Source organism: Eretmochelys imbricata, chromosome 23 (assembly GCF_965152235.1).
Source record: "Eretmochelys imbricata isolate rEreImb1 chromosome 23, rEreImb1.hap1, whole genome shotgun sequence".
Taxonomy (NCBI): Eukaryota; Metazoa; Chordata; order Testudines; family Cheloniidae; genus Eretmochelys; species Eretmochelys imbricata.
Window position 1 is genome coordinate 5,175,121 of NC_135594.1, and position 24,147 is coordinate 5,199,267.

Consider the following 24,147-nt stretch of genomic DNA (forward strand, 5'->3'; position numbering starts at 1 on the left):
GGAGCTGCCGCCGGCGGAGCGGGTCGGCTGCGCTGGCCGGGGCCGCAGGGGCAGCAGCGGGAGCCCAGCCGGGGGGATGATCCGGGCGTTCTCCTTCCCCGTGAGCCCGGAGCGGGGCCGGCTCCGGGGCTGGTTGGAGGGGAGCCTGGCCGGGCTCTGCGAGCTCCACCTGCTGCGGGAGCGGCAGGAGCGCCGGGTGCGGCAGGCGCTGCGCCTCGGGACCGAGCCCGCCGAGCAGGCGGCGGCCGGGGAGACCGAGCCGGGCAGCGCTGCGGAGCCGGCCCCCGAGGAGCAGCTGGTGAGTCCCGGCCGGGGCCCCGAGCGCCTGGGGACGGGTCCGGAGAGCGGGGGCGGCGGGGCCGGGACTCGTTGGGCACAGTGGGGCTAATTCCGGGGGGCTGTGCCCGGCCTCCCCATAGCTGCTTCGGTGTATGGGGCTGTTCTGGGGAGCCCCAGCTGTGCGGTGGGGGGGGCTGTTTTGCGGGGGTGCGGGGAGCCCCGCGGTGGGGGGTGTGTGTGTTTGGGGCTGTTACGGGTTGTGTGGACAGCCCCTTGCTGTGCGGTGGTGGTGGGGGGGGTAAATGGGGCTGGTGTGGGGGCAGCCCCCTGCTGTGTGGGGTGTATGGGGCTGTTATGGGGTGTGGGGGCACACCAAGCTGTGCAGTGGGGGAGTGGGGGGGGTGTATAGGGCTGTTATGAGGGTGTGGGGGGACCCCCAGCTGTTCAGTGGGGGGTGTACAGGGCTGTTATGGGGGCATGGGGGGGTCTATGGGGCTGTTCTGAGTGGTTGTGGGGGGAGCCCCTAGCTGTGTATTGTGGAGGTCTCTGGGGGTGTTGGAGCCCCTAGCTCTGCAGTTTTAGAGTTTCCTGGGGCAGGTGAGCAGGAGGCTTCCCCTCCCCTTCCTTTGTGTATTTAACTTTCATTGAAACATCTCAGCCCCCCGGCCTCTGGGAGCCCCTGGGCCCGGCCTGTTGCCTGACTCAAGTTGATGGCACCACCATGTCCGAGGTTACGTTGTCCTCTGCACTGTGGTTGGACTCTGTTGATCTGAGAGTGTTTTCTCTATGGCAGTGTGGTTAGAGCTGGGAGCCAGGACTCCTGGGTTCTATCCCTAGCTTTGGGAGGGGAGTGGGGTCAGTGGTTAGAGCAGGAGATTGGAAGTCAGGCCTCAAGGGCTCTGTTCCCAACAGGAGCAACCCAGGGCCAGCCTTTCTTCCGGATTTGGATGGGCTTGCAGTTTAAGAACTGCTTTTGGAACACGAATACGGTAAGCAACAAAGTAGTGAATTATTGCGTGACCGTGAGGCGTTAGTTGGTAGATCTTCCACTATGTATAATAGAAACTGGGCTTTTAGTGTCGGGGTTTTCCTGAGAGCTAGAGAAAGGAGGATATTCCTGATACCGCTGGATAAACTCCAGGGGAAAAAGGGGGGCATGTGAAATTGCGAAGCGATAAACTGAAAGTAGAAGAACATTAATTCTCTCCTGCAGGGGTGCTGGAACAATTTTTATAGTGGGGGTGCCGAGAGCTATTGAACTCAACTGTAAACCCTATATATGATGAAAACCACTTCTAGTCAGGGCGTGTGGCAGGACCCCCAGCACCTCTAGTTCCAACACCTATGTTCTCCTGAGCAGCACAAAATTAACTTGTGGAATTCCCTGCCACAGGATGTTACCAATGCACAGTGCTTGGGTAGGAGTTGGAAAAAAGTTAAGATTGTTTTTAATACAAAAACTCACCCTCATGCTTCAGAGCTGATCACTGGCTGTTGGTCAGGTAGGCACCCAATCCGAGTGCATAGTTAAGTCCATCCTCCAGGCCATCCAGGAGAGAATGACAGGTTTCAGAGTAACAGCCGTGTTAGTTAGGACAGAATGTGGCTCTAGACTGGCCCATTGGTCTGCTCTGGCGCAGCAAGGAAGGGGGTGGTGGGGACACTGCACTCAACAGACCATTGATCATTTCTGCTTTGGCATCTTCAGAAACAGAATTCAGTCTGCGCTCAGCCCCAATGCTAATGCGGGGGAAGGGCTGTCTTGCCATTGACAAATTAGACTAAGCACCTATTGTCTTCTCCTCCACATGCGGGTGGAAGGGAAAGATCCTGCAGGCCGTGTGGGTATGCTGGCATAAGGCAGCTAGAGGGAGGCCGGAGATGGCAGGTGAGGTGTCCCTCTGAGGTCTGACTGGTCTTTAGTCCTGCCATAGCTGGGGCTACAACTGGGGATCGGGGGGTCCCATTGTGCTGAGCACTATGCGGACAAGCCATAGAGAGTCCCTGCCCCAAAGACCTTACAGTGCAGGGCCGGATCCCGAGCTGGGGTAAATTGGGTGTAACTCCATTGGAGTCAGTGGGGCCAGATCCCCAGCTGGCGTACATCAAGCTTTGCTCACTGACTTCATTGTAGTACTATGGAAAGTCCTCTGGGGTGCAGGGTGTCTGTCTGTCAGTCAGAGCTTGTCAGCTCCTCTGGTGCAATCCTCCACCATCTCATCCTCAGCCCGCTCAGAGGGGAAAGCAGGTGGGGTGGGAGTCAAAAGGATGGCGGGGTGTCATTCACAAAACATGCGATTGTCCGGTCATCGTTGAAAGTGGCAGGTTCCTCCATCACCCCAACATCACTGTGCCGGAGTCAGCTAGGACTTCGGTTGTGTGGCGAGATCCCTTGCAGTGGTGTCTTAGCCAGGGAGGGGCTGGGGTTGTGGTGAGCTTCCTCAGTGCAGTGTCCTAGCTGGGAAGGGGTCAGCGGTGTGGTGAGCATCCTCACGGTGGTGTCCTGCCTCTCAGAGCTCAGCCTGTAGCTGTGAGTGCTGGGTGGGGCAGGTCTCTCTCTGGCCTGAGGAGACCGTATCTGGGAGAGAGGAATGGGGCAGGCTGCCTTTCCCTGGTGTATGGGGCAGGTGTCATAGAATCATACAATATCGGGGTTGGAAGGGACCTCAGGAGGTATCTAGTCCAACCCCCTGCTCAAAGCAGGACTGATCCCCAATTAAATCATCCCAGCCAAGACTTTGTCAAGCCTGACCTTAAAAACCTCTAAGGAAGGAGATTCCACCACCTCCCTAGGTAACCCATTCCAGTGCTTCACCACCCTCCTAGTGAAAAAGTTTTTTCTAATATCCAACCTAAACCTCCCCCACTGCAACTTGAGACCATTACTCCTTGTTCTGTCATCAGCTACCACTGAGAACAGTCTAGATCCATCCTCTTTGGAACCCCCTTTCAGATAGGGTCTGTCCCACCTCTGAGCTGGCTCTAACCTAAGACCCTGCAGTACCAAACCAAACTATCCTCAGCGACATCTGGAGTGGGGTCGGGGGAAGTTGTGTGGGTCTTGTCACTTTGTGTAATAAGCTGCTCACAAGCCCTGGGCAAAGGTGTCTGTTGGGCATGTGGAACCAGCTTATCTCTTGGAAAGTGACTGCTAAGGCTATTCTCACTGGAGTCCTTCCCTGGGTGCATCTCTGCCCCTTCCTGTCTCAGCAGGACGGACAGATGGACGACATTGTTGTCCTGTGCTCCAGACTGCTGCCCATGCCGGGGGAGTTAGAGTAGTCAAGGTCATGCTCCAGGGCAAGAGCTGGTCCCTGGAGCAGGGTCAGGAAGGGGATTCCTCACCTGCCCCTGCAGTGCATTCAGCCAGGAGGATGGTTGATTCTGAAGCGTTGGATGTTGACTGGTGCTGGTGGCAGGGTGCTGGGCTGACGTGATGTAGCAAATATCTTCGTCTCCAGCCCCATGCTCTAGTGTTGCTTAGCATTGCTGCAGCAGGGGCAGCTACAGGACTTGAGTGGCTTGGTGAGCTTCCTCCTAGTAGTGACCTGGGTGGATTCTACATATAGGGGAAATAGAGGCACAGCACAGACAGATCACCCAGCAAATCTGTGTCAGAGCCAGGAAGAGAACTCAGGATTCGAGGCACCAAATGCTTCTGCTGTAACCACTAAACCCCACTCCCTTCTCAGAGCTGGGGGTAGAACCCAGGAGTCCTGGCTCTCAGGCCGTGCTGCTCTAACCACCAGACCCCACTCCCTTCTCAGATCTGGGGGTAGAACTCAGGAGTCCTGACTCCCAGCCCCCCTGTTATAACCACTAGATCCCACTCCCCTCCCAGAGCTGGGGTAGAACCCAGGAGTCCTGATTTTCCCCTCCCTCTTGCAAGGTGCTTTGTATTTTCAGTGCCCTGGATGTGCTATCTTGCTGATTTCACTGCTTGGCCTGTGCAGCCATCTCTGACCAGGTATCGCTTGGACCCCTAAAAGTCTTGTTCTGGAGGCTGGCATTACTGGTCCCTTCTGCTGCTGCCAGGGCTACGGGGTTCCTGCCTGGCCTGGTACATCACAGCTGCCCATCCCGCCCCCCCTTTCAGCTCCAGCTTTGCCAGCTATTTACTGATTTAATAAAAAGATTTTGCTCTTTCTCTGCCCCCCCCCTTAATTAAATCGACTTCACGTTTGCGGATCCGCTGTCAAAAAGCCTGGCAGCGTCTTCCAGCAGGGGATTAATGGGGCGAGCAGCCAGCAGCCAATGAGAGGCGCCTGCTTTGCATAGTGATGAGATTCTCTGGTGGGGTGGGGGTGAGCTGGTCTGGAAGCTTTTCCTTGGACCTTGCGTTGAGGAAAGGCGGCGGGGAGTGGGTGGGTGCGGCCACGGGGACGAGGCTGCAGTCAGATCAGGATGCTGAGCGCTGGGTGAATTCTTCCCACCATTGACACAAGCTGCATGCCTTGGTGCTGATAACGCCGCTCCAGCGGTGGGATAATGGGCCGACGAGTCCTGCTGTCACCCCAAGACTGTCTGGGCTCCGGTGGGGGGGGGAATGAGTCAGCCAGAGAACAGGCTGCCTGGACTTCTGTGTCCTCCTTACACCTCTCTGCCCCTCCCATCTTGACTGTATGTCAGTGGCGTGGTGAGCTGCCTCCGAGCAGTGCCAGCTAGACCCCAAGGCCAGGGCAAAGCAATCCAGAGTGTTGGTGCAACCTCACATGGGGCACTTCCTTGGCCCCGCCTCTGTGCCATGACTCCGCCCCCTCTTGTGTTGGGCAGGGGTCACGCATTCAACCATCCTATTTCTCTCCCCCCATTTCTTTGGTCTTTATCTTCTGGCTGGGCTGGGGTCCCTTCCCGAGATGGGGAGGCTCCTTTCTCCCTCAGAGAAGGTTGGGAGTTTTTTCAATTAAATGTCCCCCCCCGTCTCCCCTCCCCCCACACTGGGAAACGTCAGTGCGTCGAAACCCAAATATTTTGGTGGGAAAGTTTTTTTGTTTTGTTTTGACAAATTTCCTGATTTATTTATTTTTGGGTGGGGAGGAAGGGGTTAGGAATTGTCACAACCTCCCTGTTGTCACGTTTTCCAAAATGAGAAAATCCAGGGTGTTTTTTTTTGGGGGGGGGGGGGGGGCAAAAGGGAAATTTGAAGTTTAATTTGTAGGGGGGGGAAATGTAAACAAGGCAGATAAGAATAAAAAAGGTTTCAATCAACACAAAACCCTTCAGTTGGACCCAGTCGTTGTCTTCTTCTTCTTCCACTTCTTTTTGGATTGCTGGTTGGTGAAAATTTTCAGACTTTTGACTTTTCTTCCCAATTCGGGACAGGAAAAATATACAATTCTCAGGGGATGGGCAATCTGTGCAGCTGTGCTGGCCCTCCCCTCCCACCCCCCATATGTGTGTGTCTGTAGGGGAGGGGAGCTTCTGACACCATCGCAGATTGGTGTGGTGAGCTTCCTCAGGGAGGTGCCCTGGCTGATGGAAGTTAGGACACCCCCCTTTCCCCGGGTGTGGTGAACTTCCTCAGGGGAGTGCCAGTGGCTAGCACTGCCAGTGTCTTTAGCTCTGGTCTGGCCATTCCTGGCTGGCTTGGGTCTCAGTGACAAGCCGTCCGGCATGCGCTCTGGCAGGCCTCATCGGTCCCCTGCCTTCCAGCTGGAGCTGGGGCATGTGGGAGTCTCGCCGGTGGTGGTGGGGAAACACGTGAGTCGTCTGGAATGGGCCGGCGGCCGGCGCTCTGAGGTCGGCTCATGCCTGAGACATGACGGTGCGCGAGGCTGCGGCTTGGCGTCCGGAGCGGCCCCGGTTTAGGGTTTCCTTGGGAGAGATGCTCAGACAAAGCAAAGCCCAGCCACGCGTCCCTGGCTGCAGCGTCCATCCCCCCACCCCAAACACACCACCCCACTGGCTATGGCTGAGCCTGCCTTTCCGCTAGGAGTCTGATTTCTCCTCTCTGCTCCTCACTTCTTCAAAGGCAAAAGCCGTTGGCAGCTCACAATTGAGGCTGGGGGCCAGGAGGCGGGGCGGTGGTGGGATCCTTCAGCAAAATGCTACCTCTCCCTGGGCCTCGCTCGCCCCGTCAGTAAAACAGGGGTAATGATCCTGCCCAGACGGTGCAGCACCGTGCGGTGGGGCGGGGGGGTGCGATCTTGGGTGGGGAGGCTGCAGAATTGAAGCAAAAGCTGCTGCAAAGGGAGTAGCTGCAAGATCTCGGAAGGGGCGGGGGTGAGCCCCTGGCTACAGAGGGGGAACAGAGCTTGGACTTTAAATCAGTGGGATGGGGGAGGGCTGAGAGTTGTCTGCATGATGCAGGGCTGGTGGCAGCCGACAGCTGCATGGTCAGGGGGCCTGGCGGTGGCTGCTGGGGGCAGACTGGGCCCCTTGGCTGGGCTGGCTGGAGCTGTTTCGCTCTGCCTGCCCTCCCCCCCCCAGCCCCATTCCTGGCTGCTGAGGGGTGCTGAAGGGATGCAAGGGGGCAGGCTCCTGCCTGGTGAGCAGCCTCCCTTCCCCCACTGGTCCCTCCTGCACCTTATCTCTGCTTTATTACTTATGGGCCATAACCGCTGGGCTGGGGGGGCTGTGCCGAAAGGAGCGAAACTCCGGCCTGGACTGTCGGGGGAGGGAGGGACAGAGCTGTAGCTAGCGGGATAGATGGGGCAGGGAAGCTGCTGGTGCCAGGGCGGGCCCCATTACGTCAGGGATCCTCCTCTGTATCTCACCCCAACGGAGACTCCATTATTCCCCCAGACCCAGGGAGCCCTCGAGACAGACCCTGCTGTCCACCCTCAGTAAGCCCCCTCCCAACTGGCCTTTGCACAGACCCCCAACATACCCTCTCCTCCTGGGAGCCCCTGCCCTATCTGACCCCAAAGCAGACCCTCTTACCCCCTCCCCGCCTCAGTCACCGTGTGTCTGGGCAGCGCCCGGCCCGACGGGGCCCTGATCTCGCTCACTGCGTGTCTGGGCAGCGCCCGGCATGATGGGACCCCGATCTCGCTCACTGTGTGTCTGGGCAGCGCCCGGCATGATGGGACCCCGATCTCGCTCACTGTGTGTCTGGGCAGCGCCCGGCCCGATGGGACCCTGATCTCAGACAAGGAAACACAAGAAAGAAGAAGAAAAATGCAGCCAACATGGAAACCCCAAAGTAGCGACATAAGTTGGGTCACCCAGCCAGGAGAGCTTCTTATGTCGTCTTGGACCAGTCACAATGACCTTGGCTGCCCTTCTCAGCTGGGGAAGCATATTCAAGGGCTGCCCCCCAGTCTGGTCCTCTCCAGCGCAGTCCGTGCCCGTCTCGTGTCCTGTGAGTCGCGATCACACATGGAACTTCTGTCTAGCTAGGTCCGTGTATGGTCCCCATCACCGCGGCAACTGTGCAAAACCATCACCATGGTAACTGAGCACCTGACCTTCATAGCACCCCATTTTACAGATGGGCAAGTGCTGCACCTCAGTTTCCCCAGGGTCACACAGGGAGCGTCTGTGACAGAGCCGGGACTTGAACCTTTGTCTCTTGCTGTCTTAACCACGAGGCCAACCTTGTTACCAGAAACATTGTTGCCTTGAGACGGGAGGGTGTGTAGCAGGCCCAGATGGAAGGAGGAGAGCTTGTGAATTCTGAGTAGATGCTTAAAAAAAATCTTTGTATAAGGGCAGGGGTCTGCTCTGGTGCCATTGGCCAAAAATCTACCCCACCCCTGTGCTGTGCACTCTTCCCCCCCCCCCCCCCAGAGGTGGCTGCATTCAATTGCTGCTGCTGGGTGTGTGTGCACAGCTTGTGAAAAGATCTGAGATCCGCTAGGGAAACAGTGTAACAATATCCGAGCATTGCCGTCTTCTGGATACACTTGGGACAGCTCTGATGAGTGTCATAAGCCCTGTACTGCTAACACCTATCTCATGGGAGATTCTCCTTCAGCCCAGGTGGGCTTTTGTGGCAGGAGGCGCTGGGTTCTATCCTTGGTGGTGGTGGGAAGTTCTGAGCTACCACAGACCTTCCTCCAGATTGTCATTCTTGAGCGTGTCAGTGGCTTGCTGGAAAGATTACCATGCCGTGCTGCGCAGCTGATTGTGGTTTCAGTTCAGGTGGAGGCATTAGCAGCTGTTAAATGCCGTAGGAACAAAAGAATCTGCTTTTATGCAAATATCCCTTGTAATTAAGAAGGCGAGAGAAAAAAAAAAAACTACCGAGGGGGCGGAAAGCCACAGAGAAGATGCTGAATGCACAGCCAGGGATGTTGCTAAGTATAGCAGTGGCTAAATCATCCATGGCATAACTCCTGTGAGAATCAATGGTGTAACAGCTCAGTAAGGTTTCCAAAAGTCATTTAGAGCCCGGCTTCAAGTGCAAATCCCTCTAAGGTCTTCCATAGCCTAACAGGGGAAAATCATTTCTTGGCATATAAATCACACACACCTCTATGGAGAGAAATATACATGTATTCAGATTTTATCACGTGCCCTGGACCAGGACTACTTAGAGAATAGGGCACACAACGGCATTTGGTATTGAAGAAAAGTATGCAACCCCTAATGCTCACCTGATAAGAGAAATTTCCCCCTCTCCATATATATATATATATTTCCCCATATCTAGCTAATTAAAGAAATTCAGTCGTGGAACTGCCAATTAGAAACCTAGCCTGTTTCTACCAAGATCCCTTCCACACCTCCAAAGTGACGCGTCTCTTCAAGAATGGATGATTTTCTAAAAGACCTGCTCGAGTTCAAACAGGAATTAATTTGAGGTTATCCAGGAGGTCACAACCACATGATCACAATGGTCCCTTCTGGATCCTAGAAATGCTCATTCAAGACTCCATCAAATTAAGCCAACCTGGATTTTTGTTCTGGGAAAGGATGTTGTGTTTCCCCCCCCATCGAGATAGGAATCAGTACCAGCCCCAAATTAATGGTCATCTGCAACTTGGTTTTGGAAGCGTAGAAGATGAGAAATTTTGTCCTATGTCAAAATTGGTGGTTTAATTTTAACCCCCCAAACAAAATTGTCATTCTTTTCCTTGTTGGCGAAGCGAAAGCTTTGCAGGAATTAAATGTTGCTATGGGAGCACCTGGTTTTTTTTTAACAAGCTCTTGTTCTAACGATTTAAACCTCATTCCAGAAATTAGGGTTGGGAAATAATCTAGGGGAATTAGATGCTTTTGGAATTCACATGCCTAACTCCCTTAGGAAATTTCAGTCCTATACATGGTGTGGGATGCTTCATTGTCCACTCCCCTACACCAGGGCAGAGTTGGTGCCCAAGAATCTAAAGCCACTGATGCCCCAGGGGATTTAGGCACCTCACCTGGTCAGGCCCTTTTGTAAAATCCTGCTCGGTGCCCCTCTGCATTTTGAGGCATCTGTTTCCCTTTGTAAGCCTGGCCCTCTGTGCCCACAGTGGGTGTGGGGATGAAGCACTTATAAGCAACAGGAAGTTTATTTAAGCTCTTTTCTGTTTTAAAATCATTTAATGCTTGCCACTTGTACGGTGCTTTTCAGCCACCTGGTGCAAAGTGGGTTAGTATTATGGCCCCACCCCCTGGTTTACAGAAGGGAAACTGAGGCACGGAGAGAGGAAAGCAACTCCTTCAAGGCATCAGTGGCAGAGCTGGGGAGAGAACCTAGGGGTCCTGACTCCCAGCCCTGCTGCTTTAAGCACTAGGCCCTACTCCCCTCCCACAGCAGGGATAGAACCCAGGGGTCCTGACGCCCAGCCTTCTCTGCTCTAATCACTAGGCCCCATTCTCCTCTCAGAACTGGGAATAGAACCCAGGGGTCCTGGTTTCCAATTGTCCTGGCTCTAACCACTCTCTCACACAACCGGGAATAAAACCCAGGAATCCTGAATGCTGGTACAAAATGTTGTCCCTATGGGTCATGTGTTTCTCTCTGCTGGGTGTTTTTTACACACGTGTGTGTGCAACGTACGTCTCCAACCTTTGTTCCTTTTTTTTTTTTTTTTTTTTTTTTTTTTTTTGAATACAGCCTCCCCGTTTCTCCGGTCGGGAAAGCAGCCCTGACTGTCCAAGAGGAATTTTCCTGCGGAGAAATGGGAGCTATGCTTCCATCCAATAGACTTTTATGGTCTGTCCTCTCTCTCCTCTTGCCAGTGGGGGGAGGGAGGAGGAGGAGAATGCTGAGCAGCGGCTTCTTTAAGGGAATGCCAGAGCGAGACAGAGAGAACCGATACAAAGCTCAAGCTTATTATAGCCTGCAATCCCCTTGGCGGCTGCTGGCTATCAGGATCCGGTGTGCTGAAGGAGCCCTCTGCAATGGGGAGGAGAGCAATCTGCTCTGAACTGCACCCCAGGGACCGGCAGTAACTAGCTGCTTAGTACAGCAGCTCAGTGATGCTGGAGCGCCGGGCCGGTGCAGTTTGTGCTTTGGCCTGCCCTGCTACCCGCCCTGTGCCGGAGGCCGTGTGGCCTAGTGACTAAAACACTGGCCTGTGACCCAGGAGAGCTGGGTTCTCTTCCTGGCTCAGCCACTGGGTGGCTGGCTGGCGGTGCCTCAGTTTCCCTAGCTGTAAAATGGGGTTTGTGATCCTGCCCTCCTCTGTAAAGCCCTTTGAGATTTCATGGTGATGAGCGAGGCTTCCCCCCTGCTCCCCATTCAGCTGTGGGGTGGTGCCAGCCCCAAAACTCTTGTGTCAGCTTCCCCCCCAGAATCATGAGATGGCCCGATGCTATCAGCAGACTTTCCCAAATAATGGGGTGGGGGGTTCTCTCCATTTGCCTTCTGGAGCCTTTAGGGGGTCCCATTTTCTAGCTCTGTCTCCCCTACCACAAGCCCTGCAGACATAGATCTGGGGTAGGTCAAAGCGCAGTCTGCAACAGTTAGTGCATGGCAGGCTATGGCCAGGTAGATTCACGCTCCAGCTTGCCATGTGCTAACAGTTCATCTAAACAAGCCCTTACTTCATTAAGGAAAAAAAACGGAAGCAGATGTTTTCCCATGACTCCGGGAGCTGGGTCTTGAAGTGCAAGAATTGCCAACGTTGGATTATTATTTATCACCGTATATCACAGTACCACCTAGTGGAGATCAGGGGCCATTGTGCCAAGCACTGCATGGCCACAAAGTTCCTGCACCAAAGAGCTCACAGTCTAGGCAGGAGGAGAAGCAGAGAGAAGTGATTTGCCAATGCCTCACAATCTGGGCAGAGCATGAAATAGAGCCAGGGCACCCAGCTCCCAGTCTGGTGCCCTATACACTGAGCCATGCTGCCTCTAGCTGGTCCAACCTTTCTACCTCCTAGACTAGTCCAGTGTTGGATGTGCTAGCCAATATGGCCAGGCTGGGAGATTTACTAGCCAGAGGGCTAAACCTGCAAGCCAGGTGCTGATCTGAAATATGGGGGAGGGGGGTGTAAAAACCTAGCGAGACCAGCCCATGCCTCTGTCCTCCCACTGAGGGAGATGAGAATGGGGGCTGAGACGTTTCCCCTGTCTCTGCTCTTCTGGGTCAGCCTCTGCTAGTAGGTGTAATGAATCTGAAGTCACCTCTGGCCGCTGGCTCGGTGAAGGGTGGAACTTTGAAACCTGGCAAGAAGAGAGAGAGAGAGAGAAACCCCTACCGTGGTATCCTATGGAACTCCCTGCAACATGATATTATTAAGGCCAAGAGCATAGCAGGATTTTAAAGGAAGGGTTAGAAGTTTTCTATATAAAACAAGAATAGGAAGTTTGTTGGTAAAAGGGATATAAGCCTTCATGCTTCAGGGCATACGCAAACCCACTAACCTAGGGGTCTGTCAGGAACTTCTGCTCTTGGCTGGGTATATCATTGCCCACCGGGGGTGGGGGGAGCAGGGAGGAAGGGCGGTTCTTGCACCTTCCTCTGAAGCAGCTGCTGCTGTCACAGACACAGTTCCAATGCTCAGGCCCAGCTGGTCTTAAAATGGGTGGAAACGGCCCCTTGAGAATCCCTCCTCCACAAGGGGATCTCCCAAGCCAGTGTGGAGCTGGGGTAAGAGGACTTGGATCCCAGCCCCCCGACATAGGGGGCGGATAGGGGGCATTGTCAGAGCACACTGCTCTGTGGCTATGTTCTGTCCTCCAGAGGCAACAGAGTGTGAATTAGAGCAGCCCTGAGGCTGCACTAGCTAACACCGGGGGCTGGGGGAGGCCTAGAATATGCCAGGGCGGTGGGGAGCACTGTGCAAAGGGTCTTAAAACCACCTCCCACCATCATTGCCACAAACACAGGGGGTAGATAGCTGGGAATTGGGCCCCACGGTACTATGCAAGAGGAGGTGCTGGTCCAATCCGGCCCAGCAGATCCTAGTGCCTGTGGGGCATACAGATTAGAGACTCGCACGGCGTTGGAGTCACCATCCATTTGCTGTCCTAGCCACACATCCAGAGCCTGGCCCTTGGCCCTGCGGGATGCTGGGTTGCTGCACTGAGTTTACTTAAAACTGAATTCTACGGTTTAACCCTTTTTTAACCTTGTCCTGAGCCGTGAAAGGCGCAGAGTTTGATCCGGCTGGATTCAGCCTAGCCCTGGTGCTCAGAAGTCACGGGATCTGTTGGTACTTTTCCATTTCTGGTTGCTGCGATCTCTGCTTTAGCTCCGCTGCGTCCACCTCCCTGCTTATGGCTGTTAGCTGGACGATAACGGCTCTGCCGAGGTCTGGCTTGTGTCTTTGTCTCCTTGTTGCTCCAACATCTAAACATGTGTTTGAATGCAGCCAAAGGCAAGATCGTGTGTCTAGGAGCAAAGAATGCAACTAGAGGGGGGACTATAGTCTGGAAAGCACTGGTTCCGAAACAGACGGAGGGGTCACGGTGGCTGTTGCCAGGCACGTTTATACTGCACACTAAGTTCAGGCTCTGACTCCAGTTTAAGCCCAGTTACCCCCCCACTCCTTGTGTCCACACACAGATTACTCTGTCTTGGGTCAGCAAGCACTCACTGAGGACCCTGCTAGTGGGGTGCATCAGAGCCCCGCTTCTGGTGTGACTCAGGCCTGAGCCCCGTCATTTTGCAGTGTGGACACAGAGTCGGGCTGCAGACCATGTAGTGCAGTGTGGACGTGTTAGCATGGGTGAGAGACCCCAGCCCAGCACTTATAAGTGGTGTGGACGCTCAAGCACGGGCTTCGAAAGGCCGAGTCCACATGCTGGGTTCCACAGACCCAGGTTAGCAATGCAGTGTAGACGCACCTGTCAATCCCATCCTCAGCCTGACAAACCGTCTGAGCATCCATTTCAAGTGCAAGGCCCTGATTGGCTGGCATTGGAGTAGGGCCTTTAACCTGGTTTGCTGTATCCCCAGCGACAGCCCTGACCACTGGGCTACCCAATCTCTTTCGTTTTGGCCCAGTGGCTAGTTAATGACTTCTACAAAGGGGTGAGACTGAGGCTGATTCTCCAGCCTGGTGAGTGGGGTGCTCCTCAGGGAAATGGGAGACAGCAGTTCAATTCCCTGGGCTGGCCCATGCCTGGTTCTCATTCTAGTTCTCAGCTGAAGAACTAAACAATCCATGTTTAGTTTTAAAGGGACGGAGTGGAGAGTAATGGTTAGAGCAGGATGGGGCAGAGAGTCTCAGGACCCTTGGGTTTTGTTCCTAGCTCTGGTGGGGTTTAGTGGGTCAGAGCAGGGGGCTGGGGGTCAGGACGCCTGGTTCTATTCCTGCTCTAGGAGGGGTGTGGGGTGCAGGGAGTTAGAACAAGGGCGGCTGGGAGTTAGGACTCCTGAGTTCCATTCTGTGCTCTGCCATTCCCTCTCTGATCTTAGGCAAGTCAGTATGCCTCAGTTTCCCCATTTGTAAAACAGGGATACTGCTGAGCAGGTGGGGCTGGGAATCTGGACTCCTGGGTTCTATTCATTAGAATGGCCATATTGGGTCAGACCAAGGGTCCTCTTAGCCCAGTAGCCTGTCTTCTGACAGTGGCCAATGCCAGGTGCTTCAGAGGGAATGAACACACCAGGGCAATTATCAGGTGATCCATCCCCTGTTGTCCAGTCCCAGCTTCTGGTAGTTAGAGGTTTAGGGACACCCAGAGTTGTTCCTGTGACCATCTTGGCTAATAGCCATTGATGGACCTGTCCTCCAGGAACTTATCTAGTTCTTTTTTGAACCTGGTTATACTTTTGGCCTTCACAACATCCTCTGGCAAGGAGTTCCACAGGTTGACTGTGTGCTGGATGAAGAAATATTTCCTTTTATTTGTTTTAAACCTGCTGCCTATTAATGTCATTGGGCGACCTCCTGGTTCTTGTGTGATGTGAAGGCAAATAGCGCTTCCCTAGTCCCTTTCTTCATACCAGTCCTATTCCCAGAGGACTTGAACCTGGGTGTCCCATATCCCAGGAACGCGTCCTAACTCTGGGCTGTTGGCTGTTCCAGGGTGGGTCTCTCTCTCTCTCTCTCCCCTGTGGTGTTTTTGTGAGTAATTTCAAAAGGTCTCGGTTCGTTCCAGCGTGAAATAAAAACAAAACTTGAAACCTTGACATTTTCTGTGGAGGGGGATTTGTGCTTTCTGGCCAGCCCCTAGCCTTACCTCTGTATACAGCTACTGGGATAGTGTGTCCACACTCCAGACAGGAGCGGGGGAAGCTCACAGAGGGTTCAGAGGTGAGCAAGTTGAAGTCCGGAAAAGCCACCTCCCAGCAAGAGAGGGAAGGAGCTCAGTCTATTTAGCTTATTGAAAGGACACCTAAGAGGCAGCTTGGTCTGGGTGGATAAGCATCCGCGGGGGAGATCTCTGGTGTAAAGGGCTTGGTAACCTACCAGACAAGCCATTACAAGAGGCAGTGACTGGAAGCTGAAGCTAGAGAAATTCAGACTGTAAATAAGACTCAAGTTTTTAACAGGAAAAGGAACTAAGTATTGGAACAACTGACTGAGGGGCAGTGGTGGATTCTCCACCGCTTGGAGGCTTTATGCTGAAATCAGACATTTCTTTCCCGTTCTAGCTCAACCACAAGATATGGGCTGGAAGTGGGATTCTCTGGCCTAGGTAATACAGGTCGGACAGGCTGATCAGAATGATGGTTCCTTCTGGGCTGAAAATCTCTGAATCACTACAGTAGAGCACCCATCCCCGCCCCCCCCGCCCCCCGGCCCCGTCGTCACTCCCTGCAGAGCTTCTACCAATCCCACCCCAGATCTCCTCCCTCCCCTTTCTTCACAGAGCCCCGAGTACTGCTGAGATTGTCACAATTCCTCTGCCTTTCTGACTGTGGCTCCAGGGTGTCCTGTTTAAATGTATCCCCCCCTACAATGTCTGTATGTGGCTCCCTTCGGTAATTTATCCCATACGCTCTCCCCGGTCCGATCTTTAATTTGGCGGGGGATAGCTCAGAGCAGTGGTGGTGTGCAGAATGAATGTGGATGAGCCCCACACCTGGTTCTCATTTGAGCTCTCTTTTGGAGAACTGAACAAGCTATGTTTAGTTTTAAAGGGGAAGGGATGGGATTTAATTGCTGGAGGAGCAGGGACAAGAGAATCAGGACTCCTGGGTTCTATTCCCAGATCTTGCAGGGGAGTGGGGTCTAGTGGATGAGAGCAGGCGGGGAGTGGGAGCCAGGACTTCTGGGTTCTATTCCTAGCTCTGCCATTGACACTCTGGTTGTAGGGAAAGTCAATATGCCTCAGTTTCCCCAATTTGTAAACCAAGGAAAGTGCAGAGTTGGGAAGCAGAAAGGGTTAATATTTATACAGTATTCTGGAGGTAGCAAGTGCCGCATACATGAATGATTATATTTGCTGCCTTGTGCTGGCGAGAGGCAAGAAGTGGAACCGATTAGAATCAGAGTGAAAACAACCCAGCTATGTTTCAGGGTTCCTGAGTGAGGTGAAATGCAGACAGGAAACCCACCGCATTAATAGGATCTCTACAATCTCTAACCAGATCAGATTCATTTCCCGGAGGCAGGTTGCCTGATATTGCGCTGCAACTAATCTTAGCCGCGAAGCCAGGAGGAAAGTAGGCTAGATTTAAATACACACCAGGTCTCTTAATGCAGGGGTTTTTAAAAATGTAATTTCCTATGATTTTAAAAATTGAGAGGGGCGAGGATTTCATCCTGTGGAGCCATATTGACCCTTTCACACATGCGGGGTGTCATCAGGGTTGGGGTCATTTGATTCAAAGTGCAGTCCTGGTAGCAGTAGTAAGCTGTTATCTTCTATGTGGATCTGCCACTAGAGGGGGATGAGAGACACGTGTTGACTGTGGGTTTCACAGCTATTTGCTGACACCAAAATCCCTCATGACTGGTCCTCCTCCTATCCCACTCCGCTTCTCTCTCCCTCTCCCTACCTGCATCTCTTCTGTTCCCCCATCCAGCCTCCTCACCCTTCTGCATTCCAGCCTGGCAGCTGTCTCCTCTTGCATGCTGCATGGTGCCAACAGGGGGAGCACTCAGAGTGCAGGAGAGAATCTCCTTGCTCTTTGTGCTGCATCGCCCTCCCCTTTTCCCCCTTCCCCAAGGAGCAATTTCCAGGAGTCCTACTCAGCCCCTGCAGCCCTGAGCTGGAGCATGTTCAATTGCTCTGTTGGGATGGTGCATGGGCAGTCTGGTTGGGACACAGAACAGATTCTCAGGGAGACAGCAGAAGGCACATCCCTGGCCCCTCTGCCAGATTTCAAGTCCCTGCCCCAAAGCATGGAGGCGCTAGAGCTTCTCAACCGAATGGTTGGAAGAAAAAAAAATTATTTTTTTGGAAGCATGGGCAAAGCGCTATATTTCCCCCTAACTTTGTTCTCAAAAACAGCTGACCTGTTTTACCTGAGACTTTCCAGAAAAATTCAGGTGGAGGCTGACACCCAGCAGGGAAAATTTCAACCTGAATAGCTAAAGTTATAAGTAACCGAAAACAGGCTCTTATAATGGAGACTGTCAGACAACCTTAATAATTGACATCGCTATTTGGGCTGCCGATAACACACCCATTCAAATCACAGGTCCAGTGCTCCTTGCCGTTGTGTCCCAGGATGTATCTTTCAGCTCCATCCTTTACCAGAGGCTGATCGTGGCTGCTGGCAGTTGGATCGGGATTGGTTTTTCAAACCCATTTGTGTGTGTGTGGATTTAGATATTTGAAATGCGCCAGCACCAGATATTACAGAGCTTAGCAGGATTCCAGAAAGGATTAGCCATTTATAGGAATAATAAGAACGGTTGCGGCTACACGTGCCAGGATAAAAATTTACATGGGATATAAATCTGCCTGCCTCGGGGTATAAGCCCACTGCAAACGGATGGAGGTTGGGATAACTTCCTTCGTAGGTGGGTTAGTTGGTCACGGTCCTATCCGCAGTGCCTCGCACCTGCCCCCAAAATATCTGGAACTAGCCACGGGGAGGCAGGGTGCTGGGTAATATGGGGCATTGCTGGGATCTGGCACTTCCTAGGGGGTGATTTTAAAGTCTTTTTCCGGATTAAAAATCATTGGACCAGGAGCTCAGCTGGTGCAAATCCGTTCAGCGCTGTTTGTGCCAGTGGAGTGATGCTGACTTGAACCGGCTGAGGATCTGGTTCTGTTCATCCCAGTGTTGCTGAGCCAGCTGGGGATCTGGCCCAGTGACTCCAAGAGCGTGACACCCATTTACACCAGTTGGGGGCCTAGACCCTTAGCTGACCTTCGTAGCTCAAAGACAATAATTTGGTTTTTATTTTGAAAGGCCCCCTTGGAAATTTTTTTTTCCGCGCTGTGAGACGTTTATGGCTGGCATTTTAACTCCCAGGGCTCCTGGGTTCCCAGCTATGGGAGGGGAGTGAGGTTTAGTGGATTGGAGTGGATAGGAGAGGGTGGCTGGGATCCAGGACTCCTGGGTTCCATTCCTCACTCTGGGAGAGGAGCATGATTTAGTGGTTAGACTGTCAGATTGCCAACCTTCCCCCTTACGGCCTAGCTCAAAGCAGGTCTAGCTGACACAGCAGTTAAAACCCCGATGGCTGCCGGTTCGGCTGTGGGACCTGCATGGCTGGATTGTCTGAACAAGGGGAAAGTGCAGCTATCACATGGGTGATGCATGCAGGTCGTTTCAGTCCTGATCCGGCACAACCGTTCCATGTGTACTTAATGGGGTGCCCACACGCACCCTTATAGTAAGGTGCCCAGATACCGTGGGGATGGGCGTGGGATAGTAGGATGAAACCTGACTAGCGCCATTGGAGGATTTGATGGGGCAGAAAGTCCAGGGGCCAAGGCCATTGAGGGCTAGGTTTTCCAAAGCCCAGCATCCACACCTGGGACCTCAGCACCCAATTCACTGAGGTCTCTAAATGGAAATTCTGGCCTGGCTTGTGGGTGCTGCCCCCTTCTGGATAGTCCATGTAACAACCACCTCACTTCAGGTCCTGCTTTTGCCCCGTTAATATAGCACCTGAGCACCCCACAAACTTTAACGGAAGGATCTTCACAGCATCCCTGTGAGGCAAGGCAGCTATGCCCATTGTACAAATGGGGAAACTGAGGCACAGAGAGCCTTGTGTCCAAGGTCATTCAGGGAGGCTGTGGTGGATCAAGGAAGTGAACCCCCCTCTCCTCAGTAGGAGGCTAGAGGCCCTGGCTGCTAGGCTATCCTTCCCCCCTCCTTCACCAGCCTTTCTCTGCTGCTAGGCTGAAGCCAAAAGACCTGAAGAAAACAAACCCTCGGGTCCCCCCAGAGTTTTACAGTGTTGTTGTTCTGGGTGGGGGGGGGGGAAGAGGGGGAGCTTAGTTAGGAAATTTACCATTTTTACATCCAGCCTCTTCACAAAATGGCTGGACTTCACCCATGAGCCTGACGCCCAGGGCCTCTGGGAGACAGTCGGTGGAAACAGAGGGGGCTGGTTAGGTGCTGGGTGGACAATACAGAGTTGAGGGTCAGGAATGGGCGGGGGGGGGCATTTATCAGATGTCCCTAGAGCAGCAGGATAAATCCCTGATTTAGAATGTCACTCGTGAAGTGCGGGGGGGAGGACATGGGCTGAATTTATGGAGTAGGGGGGTGGATCTGGGCTGGGCTGGGAATACCCCCCCCCATGGCCCCTTTGTCTGCAGCCCCCTGCACTGTAATGTATTCATCGACGTTGCCGTTGTAGTAGGAATAATTTATTTCCTCCGGCGCTGACCGGGTGTCGCCCCCCCTTTCCCCAGGAGCCGTGATAAATGAACCCACCCCCCGCCCCAATCTCTGAGCCAGGCAGAGGGGAAGGCATCCAGGTGTGAAGCAGAGATAGCGGGGATGCGCCGGGGGAGGCCTGTGTGTGTACGTGTCCCCAGTGCAGGGCTGGGGAGCTCTCCCCTCCCCATTGGGATGGCAAGGAAACGGGGTCTATGTTGGAGGGGTGGAGGAGATTTTTCCTTTCTCTGCTTCTCCCCTCTCGTTCCTTCTCTCGTTTGTTTCTCTCCTTTTTTCTTCCTGTTGTGTTTTCTGTCTGTCTATCCCCACGTAACCCCATCTGTCCGTCCGTCCCAACACACCTCTCCTTTTCCCTCTCCCTCCCTCTTGTTCGATTTCGTCCGTCCTGTTCTTTTTCTCCTCCCGTCTTTTCCTTCTCTCTCACTCTTCTCTCCTGGCGCAGGAGAGCCGGTTAGAAATCTCACCGGAACCGACGGGCAGCGGACTGATTACACCTTTTACGAACTGACTTATAGCCAGGACGCTGTTCAGTTGACTTGGGGTGTTAAGAGTTTGCGTGAACTTGGGGGTGCTGATGCTTTAGGGATTCAAGTTTAATGTCCGCCGGGTGTGTTGTGCTTTGTTTTATCCCTGTCTCGGTATTTTAGAACATTTTTAAAAAGTTTTAATGAAATTTGATGTGAATAAAGGTGTTTTTCATGACATCGTCTCTCCTTTACTCTTCTCATTCTTTCCCCCCTTTTGTTCTCTTCTCTCCTTTGTTCCCTCTTCTCCTTCTCTCTCCTTGTTTTTCCTCACTCTCTTCTCTTCTTTTTCTCCTTCCCTTGTTCTCTCTCCTCCTTTTTCTCCTCTCATTTTCCCTCTTTTCTCTCCTCCTTTTCCTCCTTTCTCTTCCTCTCCTTCTCTTGTTTTGCCCCCGCATCCTGACTGGCTCTGGCCCCGTCAGAACACCCCCCACCCTTGTGCCCACCCCGGCTCCTTGGAGTTCAGGAAGCTTCCCCCCACCTCCATTGGGCCCGGGAGCTTTGGGATCTGGCTGCCTCCTGCTTTCCTGACCTTATAGGGGCAGGGTAGAGGCCAGCACAGTTTCCAAAGAGCCTGGGGCCCATCTCCTGGCTCCTTGGGCCTTGTTTCCCTGGGCGGCTGTGCACCCCAGATGTGGGGGTGGGGATTGGGGTATCCCAATGCAGTGGGCCAGGTGGTGGCTGTTTCCCCTCCCCCTCCAGCCCTGGAGCTGTCAGCTCCCCCCCTTCCCTGGGGTGAGGACGTTCCCCCCCCCCTTTTGTCTCCAGCAGAGTTTGAGCGACAGCCCCAAATGGGTCTCATTGTCTCCCCCCACCCATCTGTCTGGAGGTCAGAGGTCACCCAGCAGACCCTACCCCACCCCCCATGTGGGCTGTCTGCAGCACATCCCCCTCCCACCATGATACCCCCCTCGGGGTGCAAAGTTCAACTGAATGTAAACATGAGGGGTGCACTTAGGGGCTAGCTGACCCCCCCCCCCCAACTATCTACCACTGATGGGGTTTGAGCCTTGATTTTTGGGAGGGGGCTGAGGGGGTGATGTGCAACAGTGGCTTCTGGGTGGGGGGCACTGTTGGGGGGGTAGTTCAACCCCCCCAAATGGGGAGGCTTGGAAGGCCCCTGTTGCTGGAGTATCAATCCCTCACTAACGTCCTGCCCCTCTCGGTTTCCTTTCCAGGATGCGCTGCCCGGGCTGATGTGGGAACTGGAGCAGCAAGTGGGGGGGCTGCGGCTGCACCCCGAAAAGGCCTGTGGGGAGGCAGCCGAGATGGACAGCTGGCCCAGCTCGGGTAGGAACCCCGGTGGTGTGATATGGGGGTGTGTGTCTCAGACTGGGGGAGAGATGCAGCTGATTCTCACCCCCGGTTATCCCTGCAGGGAAGTGGGACCCCAAAACTGCTTCTCACACCCCAGATTCCAAGCTGAGACCTGCCCAGGGAACGGGCCGGCTGGTGCCCTGTGGGCTGCTCCCATCCCCCCCAACAGTCTCTGTCACCTGCCTCCCCCTTCCCTGCCCCCCAGCTGATGGTTGCCTCTTCCCCTACTCCCAGCTGACGGCTGCCCCCCTCCACGTCCATCTCTGCCCCCCAGCTCAGGGCTGCCTCTTCCTATCCCCCATCCCTGCCCCCCCCCTCAATTGGTGGCTGTCCTACAAATCTGTCCCAGCTGCCCCCCAGCTCACAGCTGCCATCTCTTGCAGGTTTCTACGAGGGTGCCTCTTCCGCCGTGGCCTCAGACTCGCCGGCCTCCTGCTTCGGGGACTCTTCCGGCTTCCCCTCCATCTCCGGCTCCTGCTCCCGCATCGGCCAGGCCGAGTCACGTGGCAGCTACGCCAGCGAGCGCCCCAAGTCCGTGGGTGAGCGGCTGCCCGGCTCCTGAGAGACCAGCGTGGGGCTGGGGGTCGCCTGGCTGATCTGGTGGGCAGAGGGAGGGATACCGGGCCGGACGGAGCCGTGGGTCCGGTCCTGGGGGATACCGGGCCGGACGGGGCCGGTGGTCGGGTCCTGGGGGATACCGGGCCGGACGGGCTGTCAAGGACCGTCTGGCCATGGCTGAAGAGAGTTGGGGGGTGGTGAAAGGGGCAGGCCTGTCTCTGGGGTTGCCTTCGTCCCTATGGGAGCGAAGGGGGCCTGAGCACTGCCCCCCTCCAGCTGGAGCCGCCCTTTGTGGGTCTGTCTCTCAGTCCGTATCTCTCTGTCCCGCAGGCGAGATGGGCAGCAGTGGCAAAGACGGGGCCGGGCGGGGCATGGTTCCCCGCTCCTACTCGGCCCCCTACTCCAGCTGTCAGGACTACCCCTCTGAGCCGCCCCCGCGCCTCCCGCCCCGGGACAGCCTGGACCCCTTCCTGTACCCCAGTCCCCTTCACGCTGTGGCCATGCAGAACCCACTGCTCCGCGGCCGCCTCTATGATGCCACCCCCTTCTCACCGGGCCTGGCCTATGCGGCGGAGCAGGCTGGGGGGCTGGAGGAGTTCGGGGGGCAGGAGATGCCCTGTTATCCCGAGGCCGCTCACTGCCACAAGGTGGAGAGCTACATCTCGCGGCTGATCCGCCGACGCAGCCAGCTGGCGCGGGGTGGCAAGCCCCGGACTAGCCTCAACGCCGAGCCGCCCGCCAAGGCAGTGGCCCGCCAGAACAGCCTCTGCAAGAGGCCCTCAGAGCTGCTGGCCCCCCAGGCGGAGCGCAAGCACCCCCCAGCCATGGAGCGGGGCAGCAGCACCCCCTCGCCCTGCGGCTACGAGGGCGGGGCCGGCGTGGCTGCCCGGATCTGGTCGTCTTGGGACGCCGCGGCCGAGAGGACGCTGGCCGGCAAGGGGGCCCCCGAAGGCTATGCCCCGCCGCACTCCAGCCTCAAGAAGCCCCCCAAGCTGCAGGCACTGGCCCACCTCCGGCCTGCCCTGTCGGTGGATCACTACGAGGAGGGGCCGGGCGAGGACGGTGCCCATGCCAGGAACGGCCAGGAACCCGCTCCCTATGAGGAGAGGGGGGGCCGCCCCCCGCTGGCCTGCACCGAGGACGGGGCCTGCCAGATGGTGAAGGCCCAGTACATCCCGGCCCAGCAGCCGCCCCGCGCCCAGCAGGCCCACCGAGGCGCCAAAAAGAAGCCCCCTCCCCTCACCAAGGGGCGCTCGGTGGAGCTGTCACCAGAGCGGGCCCCGGTGACGCCCAGGGAGAGACCTCGGGCAGCGGCGATGCCCAAGAAGTGCCGCTTCACCGAGGAAGGGGGGGAAGCACCAGGGGGGCGCCGGGCTAGCGCCAGGAAAGGCTCCCCCCGGGGCAAGAAGGCGGCGCGCTCTCAGTCGGAGAACAGCCTCCTGAACAAGCCGGGCGCCTCGGGCACCAAGTACCACACGGTGGAGCGGGACGAGGTGGTGCTCAAGCCGTCCCGGCAGCGCCGCCCCCACCCCGGCGCCGCCGGCTACCGGAAGTGGTGCTCGACGGCAGAGATCTGCCAGGAGGAGGCGGGCGCCGGGGAGCCGCGGCGGAGCCGGCGGGCGGGGCGGAGCGGGCCGGGCGCCCCCTCGCCCCCCTGCAATGTGCTGTACGGTTACGCCGGGAGCGACTCGGAGTGCTCGGGCGGGCGGGGCGGTGGGGCGCGGCGGGCGCCCGGGTGCCGGCTGGAGGAGGGGCTGGCCTACGGCGACAGCGAGTCCAGCCTGAGCGAGGGCGGCTCGCCCGCCTTCAGCACCGGCTCCAGCGACACGGACGAGAGCAGCGGGCTGGTCTGGCCCCAGCAGCTTTCGCCGCAGCTGGTCGCCAGCGCGGGGCCCGGCCAGGCCGGTGGGCGGCCCAAGGTTTTCGTCAAGATCAAGGCCTCCCACGCCCTCAAGAAGAAAATTATGCGCTTCCGCTCGGGTTCCCTGAAAGTGATGACGACGGTGTGAGATCCTGGGCTTGGAGGGGGGGGGTCTAATCCCCCTCGTCACCCCCTGCAGCCTGGGGGTGCCCCTGACCCACACCCTCTCCAGCCTCCTCCACCGCCCCCAACCAACTCTGCCCCATACTGCCCTGGCCTGGGGCAGCCTAACCCATTCCCGGTCTATGTCCCCTGCCTGGTGGTGGCCCCAACAAACCCTGCCCCATACTCCCCTCGCTTGGGGGGGCTCTACTCCCTCAGCTTGGGAGTATTCCCTGACCCATACCCCCTCCAGCTTGATCCACCGCACTCCATACACCCTGGCCTTTTGTGGGGGGCTTGACTCTCACCTCCCGCATCTACCTTCTCAGTCTGGGAGTGACCCTTTCCCAACCTGATCC

General features: G+C 55.7%; 1 protein-coding gene across 1 annotated transcript; it reads left to right on the forward strand.

Moving 5' to 3' along the window:
- Positions 1–24,147, forward strand: DACT3 (dishevelled binding antagonist of beta catenin 3). The gene is made up of 4 exons (XM_077840578.1): positions 1–298; positions 21,069–21,180; positions 21,591–21,746; positions 22,096–24,147. Exons 1-4 carry the CDS (start codon positions 77–79, stop codon positions 23,772–23,774), a joined length of 2,169 nt encoding a protein of 722 aa, XP_077696704.1. The 5' UTR covers positions 1–76; the 3' UTR covers positions 23,775–24,147.